General features: G+C 37.4%; 1 protein-coding gene across 3 annotated transcripts in view; it reads right to left on the bottom strand.

Moving 5' to 3' along the window:
- CCDC171 (coiled-coil domain containing 171) overlaps window positions 1-12179 on the bottom strand; it is a 309890-nt gene that overhangs the window by 145567 nt on the left and 152144 nt on the right. For all 3 annotated transcript variants that reach the window (XM_030294128.1, XM_030294126.1, XM_030294127.1), the window contains 2 exons: window positions 1002-1228; window positions 96-278 (listed from right to left, as the gene is read on the bottom strand). In XM_030294128.1, coding sequence (XP_030149988.1) covers window positions 96-278; window positions 1002-1228 — 410 coding nt within the window. The remainder of the gene's footprint in view (window positions 1-95; window positions 279-1001; window positions 1229-12179) is intronic.

Genomic DNA, 12179 nt, shown 5'->3' with positions numbered 1-12179 from the left:
AAAAGAAATCTGTAGATCTACAGATCATATGTGTGTGCATACGAATCAGCGAAGAGCACGCTAGAGCCACAGTATTTTAAATCACACATACTTACCGACTGCTTAAATTCATTTAATTGCATTTGGAGACCCTGGGCTTTGTCGAGCTCCTTTTTCATTTCATTCACGTTTCGTTTGAATTCTGTGACCTCCAAACGCAGGGAACGGCGCTCCACTTCTGCCGCGTGCAGTCTTTGTGTAAATCCAAATATCTGCTTCTGTAATGATGCTGTGCTTTTCTGTTGTTAATCAAGAGCAATTTTACAAGCAGTAACTACAGGTTGACTAGTAAATCAGGGGCAATGGCCCTTTTACCAACTTAAATGTATCTTAGATTATACAGAAAACAATACTAGCTGTAACGGAAACTTAGAGGTGAAAGCTTTATTTTTTATGTGACCAATAATTTGGTTTATATGAAATGAACAACGAAAGAAAATAAATAATCTAGAGGGCTAGAAAATGGAACTGACATCTGTTTATGTCTCATAGAATTCTGTTGCAGTCCACTTACAGAAAACAGTAAACCCACAACTCATGCCAGAACTTTTGTATTTTGATATTTAAGACACTTTGACATTTAAGTGCTATTAGTATTACATTAAAAGACTACATGAAGTCTGAGGCACCTTGGTGGCTCAGTCGGCTAAGCATCTGACTCTTGATCTCGGCTCAGGTCATGATCTCATGGTTTGTGGGATCAAGCCCCATGTTAGGCTCTGTGCTGACAGCACAGATTCTCTCTCTCCTCTCTCTCTGCCCTTCCTGCTGCTCATGCATGCTCTCTCTCTCTCTCTCTCTCTCTCTCTCTCTCAAATAAACATTAAAAAAAAAAAGATTACATGAAATCCAAAGGAAATCTAGATACATTCATGCACAACGAATTTAAACTACAAATAAGTGTGATTCAGAATTAAATTTACAAGTACTAAAGTCACTATGTAATGAAATTGCATACATACCAAAATGGGCACATGACCATGTAGACCATACTTCAGGGCCAGTGTATTTACTTTATGAAGTCCACGAGCCAGCCTCTGAACCAGAGAATCTTTTTCTACATATGTAATACTCTTGCTACTATGCAAAGGTATGCTCTCCATTGCCAGACTAATTTTATCCATGAGTTTTGCAAAAGAATTCTTGGCTGCACCTACGAGTAAATGTCCACAAATTCTGGAATTTGGATCTTTGGGAAAAAAAAAAAAAGACACGATGAAAATGTGAACTGTCTCTTGCTCATTTTACAACTCTGCCAATCACCACACAATTAAAATATTTTCTCAATTATACAATCCCCATTCACCTGTAGTAATTCATTCAAAAAGTCCCCTCCCACATTAATTTTCACTATGAAAAAAGGAATGCAGAAAATAGATTACCTATTAAACAATACAGCTAAAGAAAATCTGCATTCATTTACATTATATCATTTACACTAAACCACTATGACACTAAAAATTCATCATCACTCTCTTCTTTGTTTTAAAACCTAACATAAATTCATTTTCTATTTACAACTACTGACGCTTGTTACCTTAATGTCAAACTATTTATATGCTCGGACAAGAAAATATAATTTGCCTTATTCCAAGGCAATTAAAATTTTACAACGACAATTACTTATTTCCCCACAGGATTTCGGTAATCATCCCTCTCACATAATGGACTTAAGGTCCCAGCATATCCAACATGGCCTGCTTACTGCTAGATTCATCAGGTCTGTAATTAATAATTGCGTTTAATGTTGATAAATAAAATTGTCAGTGCACTGTCTACTAATTGGTATTCCAGATAATGGTTAATAGGTTTATTTATGCCTTAATAAAAGTCATGTAATTTAGTTTTCCCTCTGCTGGGCAGGTCTTAATCTGTCGTTACTTGTTTTATGATACTATCCATGTAAAATGACAAGCATGGAGAGATTATTTAAATTCAGTAGTATGACTTTCTACATTTCCAGAGTCTCTGCTGTTGGAATTAATTTAAATATACACAAAAAGTATATCTGGCCAGTTTTATCCAATAGAAAAAAATGCTTTATAATTCTAAGAGTACATATGGTTCAACAATGAATAGCAACATTGGCTGAGAAGGTAATCAATCAGTGGTTTTCTAAGTCAGAAAGAACAATATCACAGAGGCCCTGTGTTCAAAAATGTGAGGCTTGTTTTATTCCTTTATTCCTCAGTAGACAAAAGGAAAGATAAACTTTTAAATTATACAGCACTCAGATTTTGGAAACCACGTTGCCTAGAAGTTACACATAAAATAAAAATTGTAAATTGGATAAAAGTATAATATCCTCCTTGTAGAATTTATTTTTATCAGTTATCGATGCACTGACTTCTAAGAACATAAGGTGATATAAGTTTAATTCTGTATACCTCTCATATACATCCTGAGAATCCCACTGACAGAGGCATATGAAGTATCATTAAACTACACAGTTCCTTTGTTATCAATCGTTTAAATAAGTCATGAATAAAAAAGAATTCAGTAGCTTCATATAACAATTAACATATAATACAGCACACATATTTAAAAGAATTGCTAAACTATTATTTAATAGGTCGCTGTTGAATGAATAAAATTTATTTTACCTATAACATTCAATATAAAACATCATTCCAGTGCCTAATATATGTATTCCCTGTTTCTCAACTGGCTTTGCAGGTACTTCAGTCTGTCTTTTGTTATCTCAGTAAACTCTGTATTTGCACTGTGCCAGTCTAGAATATATGGATATTTTGTATGTTTGTTGGATTAATTATATTTTTTTACTTTCATAGCAGTTGCGACAATGCAGAATGCAAGAATGCATTCAATAATACCAAGAAAAATTAATTAATATTAACTTTAATGATATGCCAAAAGTTATTCTTTTTAAAGAAACAAAATAAAAGTTCATCATTTTGGGAAATTTTCATGTATATCAAAGTAATAAAATTTTCACAAAGAGCATTTAAAAGCAAAAACTAACTACAATTAAATTTTAATGAATAGCAGTTTTTTACTATATCATAGAATTGTGTTTGTGTAGATACTAACCACTCTGAGAGGTAAAATTAAGTGACAATATAATTCTCCAGGGCATTCTTCTGAATTTTTAAGAAGTGGGAAAGAGGCATACACTCTAGTTCCTCACTTCTCTCAAGGAATTACAGAAAGAACACTCACTAAATAATTTATACTTTGATGAGTAAGAAGTGTGTTTTTATAACATACTTCACATTATACAGTATACAGTACAATTAATTCAACACTAAATAAATGAAGAAACAAAAAAATCCTCTAGTGACATAGTTGTAGTTATTCGTATAATGATACAGAAATAAGAGACAAAAATAAGGTCACTAAAATTTCTCATGTCTAAACTTGTCTAAACTATTTAAATGTTTGTTACATTTAACAAATTCTTGTTTATGTAAAATACATTTATTAATCACTTCCCCTCTCTTTTATAGCATGTGTCTTTTGAGAAAGAAGAAGACTCTATTGGACTTTTTACAATAGCAAAGGCAATATCTACACTTAAAATCTTTAAAACAAATTCATAAATGGGGCGCCTGGGTGGCTCAGTCGGTTGAGCATCTGACTGCCTCTCAGGTCACGATCCCGTGGGTTCAGGCCCCGCGTCGGGCTCTGCGCTGACAGCTCAGAGCCTAGAGCCTGCTTCGGATTCTGGGTGTCCCTCTCTCTGCCCCTCCCCCACTCACACCCTGTCTCCCTGTGTCTCAAAAATGAATAAACGTTAAAAAAAATTAAAACAAATTCATAAAGAATTGTGCCTTTTTTTTAAGTTTATTTATTTATTTATTTATTTTGAGAGAGAGAGAGAGAGAGAGAGAGAGAGAGAGAGAGAGACTGAGCACATGAGCAAGGGAGGGGCAGAGACACAGGGTGAGAGAGAGAATTCCAAGCAGACTCCTCACTGCCAGCACAGAGCTCGAAGTGGGGCTCAAACTCACAAAACGTGAGATCATAACCTGAGCCAAAGCCAAGAGCTTAACTTAACTGGCTGAGCCACCCAGGTGCCCCAGTTATCAACCTCTGTTAAGTCTGATTATTAATGTATTCAATGCAAGACAGTACATTTAAAATACAGACTAAAGTTAATTTTTTTAGAAGATATAGCCCAGTGAAAGTTTTTTGCTTAGCCAAACTAAGAACATTGAACTACAAGGTGATCTCGAGAAGGCACCATATACGCCATATTGAACATCAAAATTGTTTTGTACTTAAAAACAATGAAAATCCCAACTCACAAATATATACTGCTGCAAAGGTAATTAAAGCACCCACAGTTCACTTTACAAATATAGGTAGGCTTGGGGCACATGGGTGGCTCAGTCAGTTAAGCGCACAACTTTGGCTCAGGTCATGATCTCATAGTTTGTGGGTTCAAGCCCCACATGGGGCTCTGGGATGACAGCTCAGAGCTTGGAGCCTGCTTCAGATTCTGTCTCTCTCTCTGCCCTTCCCCACCTGTGTGTGTGTCTCTCTCTCTAAAATAAACATTAAAACATTTTTTAAAATATACATATATATAGGTAGGCTACTCTCAAAACAAAACAAAACAAAAACAAACAAGAACAACAACAAAAACTGCCAGAATTCTCTAGGGAGAAGAAAAAAGAGAGAGAGAGAGAGAGAGAGAGAGAGAGAGAGAAGCAAACCAAGAAACAGACTCTTAACTATAAAGAACAAACCAATGGGGGTGCCTGGGTGGCTTACTAGCTCTTGATTTTGGTTCAGGTCTTGATCTCAGAGTTCGAGCCCCACATCAGGCTCCACACTAAAAGTGCAGAGCCTGCTTGGGATTCTCTCTCTCTCTCTCTCTCTCTCTCTCTCTCTCTTTCTCTCTCTCTCTCTGCCCTTCCCCTGCTCTTGCTGTCTTTCTCTGTCTCTCTCTCAAAAAAAATAAATAAATAAATAAACTTAAAAAAAAAAGAACAAACTGATGATTACTGAAGGGGAGTTGGGCAGGGGAATGGGCTAGATGGATGATGAGTGATGGGTATTCAGGGGGGCACTTGTGATGAGCACCGGCTGTTGTATGGAACTGTTGAATCACTAAATTCTACACCTGAAACTAGCATTACACTGTATGTTAACTAACTAGAATTTAAATTAAAACTAGGAAAGAAAAAAAAAAAAGCACCAGAAGTCTCCAAAGCTTTCTTTTTTTTTCAAAATTTTATTTAAATTCCAGTATTTCTAGACATAGTGTGACAAGTTTTTTATCCGAAAGTCAGGGAGTTCATCTTTGGCTTACTCAATATATTCAATACAATTTAGATCTTAAAGAAAAAGGATTGTGAATCCATAGCTCAAATCTGATGCTACGTATTTGAAAGTTGCTGAGAGTATATCCTCTCATAGTTCTTCTCACAGGAAAAAAAAAAAAAAAGAATTTGTGACTAGGTATGGTTAACCAATGTTATCTAGGGGCACCTGAGTGGCTCAGTCGGTCAGCCATCTGACTCTTGCTTTCAGCTCAGGTCATGATCTCATGGTGGTGAGATAGAGCCCCACGTCAGGCTCCACACTGACAGTGCAGAGAGTGCTCGGATCCTCTCTCTCCCTCTTCTCTCTGCCCCTTCCCTGCTCATATTCCTTGTCTCTCTCAAAATACATGAATAAACTTTAATTTAAAAAAAAAATGTTAACTAGACCTGCTATAGTGATTATTTAGCAATAAATATTAATGTTGAATCATTGTTATACACCTGAAACTAATATAGTATTGTATGTCAATTATGCCTCATTTTTTAAAGAAGTGGCCGGCATACGGGGCACCTGGGTAGCTCAGTTGGTTAAGCATCCGACTTCGGCTCAGGTCATGATCTCACAGTTGGTAAGTTCCAGCCTCGCATTGGGCTCCGTGGTGACAGCTCAGAGCCTGGAGCCTGTTTCAGATTCTGCGTCCCCCTCTCTCTCTGCCCCTCCTCTGCTCGTGCTCTCTCTCTCTCAAAAATAAATAAACGGGGGCGCCTGGGTGGCGCAGTCGGTTAAGCGTCCGACTTCAGCCAGGTCACGATCTCGCGGTCCGTGGGTTCGAGCCCCGCGTCGGGCTCTGGGCTGATGGCTCAGAGCCTGGAGCCTGTTTCCGATTCTGTGTCTCCCTCTCTCTCTGCCCCTCCCCCGTTCATGCTCTGTCTCTCTCTGTCCCAAAAATAAATAAACGTTGAAAAAAAAAATTTAAAAAAAAAAATAAATAAATAAATAAATAAACAGTAAAAATAAATAAATAAATAAATAAATAAAACGTGACTGGCATATAATAGATGCTCAATAAATACTTATTAAATGAATGAAAAGAAACTGAAGCTATGAAGATAGAAGGAACTTAAGTACTTTGTTTTAGGAGTTTTTCCCCCAGTTTTATTGAGAAATGATTAACATACATCACTGTATAAGTTTAAGGTGTAGAACATGATGGTCTGATTTACATATACTGTGAAACAATTACCACAATAGGTTCAGCTAACATCCATCATCTTGTATAGATACAATAAAAAGGAAAGAAAGAAGAAAAAACAAAAATGTTCTCCTTGTAAGAATGGGAACTCCTGGGATTTACTCTCTTAACACCTTTCCTATACCCCACACAGTAATGTTAACTGTAATCACCATGCTATACACACCATCCCCAGGACTTATTTATCTTATAAATGTAAATTTGTACCTTTAACCACTTCCTCTGATTCCCCCTCATCCTACCTTCCAGCTCTGGTAACCACAAGTCTTATTTCTTTGTCTTTGAATTTGGTTTTTGGTTTTGGTGAGGGGGTATTCAGACATAAGACAGATTGCACAGTATTTGCCTTTCTCTGACCTATTTCCTTTTTTTTTCTGACCTATTTCCTTTAGCATAACACTTTCAAGGTCCATCCACATTGCTGAAAATGGTAGGATTTCCTCATTTTTTATGGCTAAACAATATTGTATATATACCATAATTTCTTTATCCACTCATCTGTCAATGGACACTTAGCTGTTTATATATATTGGCTGTTGTAAATAACACTATGAACTGGCAGGTGGGGAGCAGATATCTTGTCAAGTTAGTGTTTTCATTTCCTTTGGATATATTCCCAGAAGCGAAATTACTGGGGGCACCTATGTGGCTCAGTCGGTTGAGCGTCCAACTCTTCGTTTCGGCTTAGGTCATGAGCTCATGGTTCGTGGGTTCAAGCCCCATTGTCAGGCCCCGTGTTGGCAGCATGGATCCTGCTTGGGATTCTCTCTCTGCCCCTCCTCTGCTCACTCTTTCTCTCTCTCAAAATAAATAAATAATCCTTAAAAAAAAAAGAAGAAGCAAAACTGCTGGATCATATGGTTGCTCTATTTTTAGTTTTTTGAAGATCCACTATATTGTTTTTCATAGCGGCTATATCAATTTACAATCACACCAACAGTGCACAAGGATTCAGTTTTCTCCACCTCCACACCAGCATTTGTTATTTCTTGTCTCTCTCTCTCTCTCTCTCTCTCTCTCTCTCCATATATATATTTAAGTAAATCTGTACACCCAACATGGGGCTTGAACTCACAACCCCGAGATATATTTAAGTAACCTCTACACCCAACATAGGGCTTGAACTCATAACCCTGAGATCAAGAGTCACATGCTCTTCTGACTTAGCCAGCCAGGCGTCCCTGTTATCTCTTGTCTTTTTGATGACAGTCATTTTAACAGGCATAAAATGACATCTCATTGTGGTTTTGACTTGCATTTCTCTGCATGACTATTGATGTTGAGCATCTTTTCATGTACCTGTTGGCCTTTGGTATATCTTCTTTGGGAAAATATCTATTTGGGTCCTTTGCCCATTTCTTTAATTGGGTTATTGGGGTTTTTTGGACTGAATTATATCCATTCTTTATATATTTTATATATTAACCCCTTATAAGACATACGGTTTGCAAATATTTTCCCACTCTGTAGTTTGTCTTTTCACTTTGTTGATAGTTTCGTTTGCTGTACAGAAGCTTTTTAGTTGAATGTAGTCCCACTTGTTAATTTTTTATTTTGTTGCTTGTGCTTTAGTGTCAGATCCAGAGAATCTGGATCAAGACCTATGTCAAGGAGCCTTGTTTTCTTCTAGAAGTTTCATAGTTTCAGGTCTTATATTTAAGTTGTTAATCCATTTCAAGTTAATATTTGTGTGTGTGGTCCAGTTTCATTCTTTTATATGTGAATATCCAATTATCCCAGCACCATTATTGAAGACACTATCTTCCCTCTGTTGAGTATTCTTGGCTCCCTTGTCAGATATCAGTTGACCGTATGTGCTTGGGTTTTCAGTTTATGCTTTTGGCTCTAGATTCTGTTCTATTGGTCTATTTGTCCAGTTTTATGTCAGTACCATACATTTTGATTACTATAGCTTTATAGTATAACTTGAAATCAGGAAGTCATGACGCCTCCTGCTTTGTTCTTCTTAAGATTTCTTTGCCTTTTTGGAGTCTTTTGTGGCTATACATTTTGGCTTTTTCTACTTCTACTAAAAAAAAAAAAAGCCACTGGAATCTCGATAGGGATTACATTGAATCTGTAGATGGTTTTTGGTAGTATGGCTATTTCACCAATATTAATTCTTCTAACCCATGAGCACAGGATACCTTTCCATTTATTTGAGGCTTCTTTGATTTCTTTCATCAATAACTTCTAGTTCTCAGATTAGAGACCTTCCCTTCCTCGGTTAAATTTTTTTTTTTATTTTTTTTCAATATATGAAGTTTATTGTCAAATTGGTTTCCATACAACACCCAGTGCTCATCCCAAAACATGCCCTCCTCAATACCCATCACCCACCCTCCCATCCCTCCCACCCCCCATCAACCCTCAGTTTGTTCTCAGTTTTTAAGAGTCTCTTATGCTTTGGCTCTCTCCCACTCTAACCTCTTTTTTTTTCTTCCCCTCCCCCATGGGTTTCTGTTAAGTTTCTCAGGATCCACATAAGAGTGAAAACATATGGTATCGGTCTTTCTCTGTATGGCTTATTTCACTTAGCATAACACTCTCCAGTTCCATCCATGTTGCTACAAAGGGCCCTATTTCATTCTTTCTCATTGCCACGTAGTACTCCATTGTGTATATAAACCACAATTTTTTTTATCCATTCATCAGTTGATGGACATTTAGGCTCTTTTCATAATTTGGCTATTGTTGAGAGTGCTGCTATAAACATTGGGGTACAAGTGCCCCTATGCATCAGTACTCCTGTATCCCTTGGGTAAATTCCTAGCAGTGCTATTGCTGGGTCATAGGGTAGGTCTATTTTTAATTTTTTGAGGAACCTCCACACTGTTTTCCAGAGTGGCTGCACCAATTTGTTCCTCGGTTAAATTTATTCCTAAACATATTATTGTTTTTGATATGCTTGTATATGGAATCAATTTCATTATTTCTTTTTCAGAAAATTCATCAGTAGTGTCAGGAACTCCTTTGAAAGAGTTCTGAAGTGTTTCCAGGTGTTTGCAGATTGCTCTTTCAAAGAAATAACAGAGAATTTTGTATTTGGGGAATACTAGAAAAAATATAAACATGAAGAACATAGAAGCTCACTTGAATAGATGAGCAACTATTAGGTGCAAAGCTGTTCTGACACTTATCCAGAAAACTTGCACCAGCATCCATGTGTACACAGAAGACCACAATTACATGTCACGTATGTGACAGGTCTCATGATTACTGGTTAGCAAAGATGAGCACAGGCTGTATCTGGAGATAGCTGCAACAACTGTATTACAATGGGAAAACATCAGTGATTTCTATCAGTAACAAAGTCACTGTACAGCTAATATTAGCATAGTCTGTCATCACCACTCATAATTGAAGGAAATGTCAAAGTTCGGTTAGTGGTTAGTGAAACAAGATGCAATTTTTTCCATCCAAATCCACTGACGCACCCCTATCCCTGCTCCCAAATTCTGACCATGGACCCTTTTGAGAAGGGTTCTGTGAGCCCAAGGTTAAAAGACCTCTTATCTAAGGAATATGTCACCCAATTATAAATCTATATCCTTTAGCGTCTGTCTCTGTGTCAACGTAAATAATAAGAAAGCTGCATAGGGAACTGTAATATAACACTATGCCCTCAGTTTTCACTGAAGATGAATATAAGTAACACTGACAAGAAAAAAACTTCTGCATCTTCTACAAAGTAGCTTTTAGAGATAGAAACTGTGATGTTATTCAATATTTCCAATATGATAATCCATGTAGTAAGCTTTAGCAGCAAAAGGTTTAGCAGCAAAAATAGTTTTTTCCATATATTTGGAGACAGAGAGCATCTCACATCTGGGGAACAACAAGCAATTCAGTTCAGCTAAATTGCAGGTTTATTAATGAGAGTACTGGGAGGTGAAGCTATACAAATAGATGAGAATCAGTTCAAGAAGGGTCTTGTATACCTTGCCAAAGAGTTAATTCATACAATAAGAAATGAGGAATAATGCTGTTGCTGATACTGAGGCCAAAGATATGCAATAGATCAAGCACTGTTTACATACATTAACTCATTTAACCCTTACAATAAGCAGCAAATGAGATGACATTAGTATGACAGCCATTAAAAATAAGAAAAAAGTAACAATGAAAAATGACTACAAAATGATCCAGTCACATTGAAATACATACAAAACAACTTGAAAGATGTACACATCAATATTGATCATATTCTTAGAGATTACAAGAAATTTATATTTATTTCCTCATACTCTTCAAGGCTTTATAAATGTTTACAATACACTCGTGCTACTTGCTACTTCCTTGTTACTTCTACAACCCTCCTCCAAATTATTTCTTTGCTAAATATGAGATAGATGATAGATGATAGATAGATAGATAGATAGATAGATAGATAGATAGATAGAATGGCAGTGTATCTAAGAATGGACACCCATTAGTAGGTTAAAAGGGGAACACCTGTGGGGCGCCTGGATGGCTCAGTCGGTTGAGCGTCCTACTTCAGCTCAGGTCATGATCTCACACTCCGTGAGTTTGAGCCCTGCGTCAGGCTCTGTGCTGTCAGCTCAGAGCCTGGAGCCTGCTTCAGATTCTGTGTCTCCCTCTTTCTCTGTCCCTCCCCTGCTCATGCTCTGTCTTTCTCTGTCTCAAAAATAAATTAATAAAAACATTTAAAAAATTTTTTTAAAAAAAGGGGGGAACACCTGCAAAAAATATGGAGCTACAGCAATAGTGATGAGGCTAGAATAAAAAGTGGACTAATAAAATATGTAAAATATAGAGCATAAGAGTAAGAATAAGAGTAAGTTAGGGAGACTCCCAGGTTTCTTTTTTTTTTTCAGTTTATTTATTTTGAGAGAGACAGAGACAGTATGAGCAGAGGAGGGGCAGAGATACAGGGAGAGAGAGAGAACCCCGAGCAGGCTCCACACCATCAATGCAGAGCCTGACATGGAGCTCAAACTCACAAAACTGTGAGATCATGACCTAAGCACAAACAGACACTTAACTGACTGAGCCACCCAGGCTTCCCGGCTCCCAGTTTCTATTTTAACGACTACTTGGTGGATGTCCATACCAATTACAAAGACAGAAAATTTAGAAGGGGGTTTAGGGACAAAGAAGATGATTAAATTTTGGAACATGCTGAGTGTGAGGTGTTTTTAGGATACCCACAGAAAGCTAGATATACAGCGTTTAAGCAAGACAGGGAGGTAGCCTCCAAAACCTCAGAATTTCTGCTGTGAGTAGAGTGTCTTTGTTATTCGTGGTGGGCCCACAGGACCACACTTCATAGCTCATATTAATGGGCTGACTCATGGTGGGCATCTCATACTTTATGCTAACAACATGACTAAAGGTAAGGACTGGCCATGTCAGAAAGACCAACAATGTGATTAGAGGTTGGGGCTTTGAGCCAAGGTAACATCAGCTCAACCTCCACAGAGGGGAAGGGAGCTGGAGACTGAGTTCAGCAACACAGCCAACAATCCAAATAATCATGTTCATATACTGAAGCCTCAATAGAATTCTGGACATTGAAGTTCCAGTGAGCTTCCCAGGTTGGTAATACTCCATATGTACCGTCATAAATCGATAGCAGGAGGCTACCTTGTCCCAAGGACAATGGAAGCTTGATGCCTGGAATCCTAGACTTTAC

The sequence above is a fragment of the Lynx canadensis genome, chromosome D4 (assembly GCF_007474595.2).
Source record: "Lynx canadensis isolate LIC74 chromosome D4, mLynCan4.pri.v2, whole genome shotgun sequence".
In the NCBI taxonomy this organism is placed as follows: Eukaryota; Metazoa; Chordata; class Mammalia; order Carnivora; family Felidae; genus Lynx; species Lynx canadensis.
Note: the sequence above shows the minus strand (reverse complement) of the source record. Positions and strands in the feature narration are given on the sequence as shown.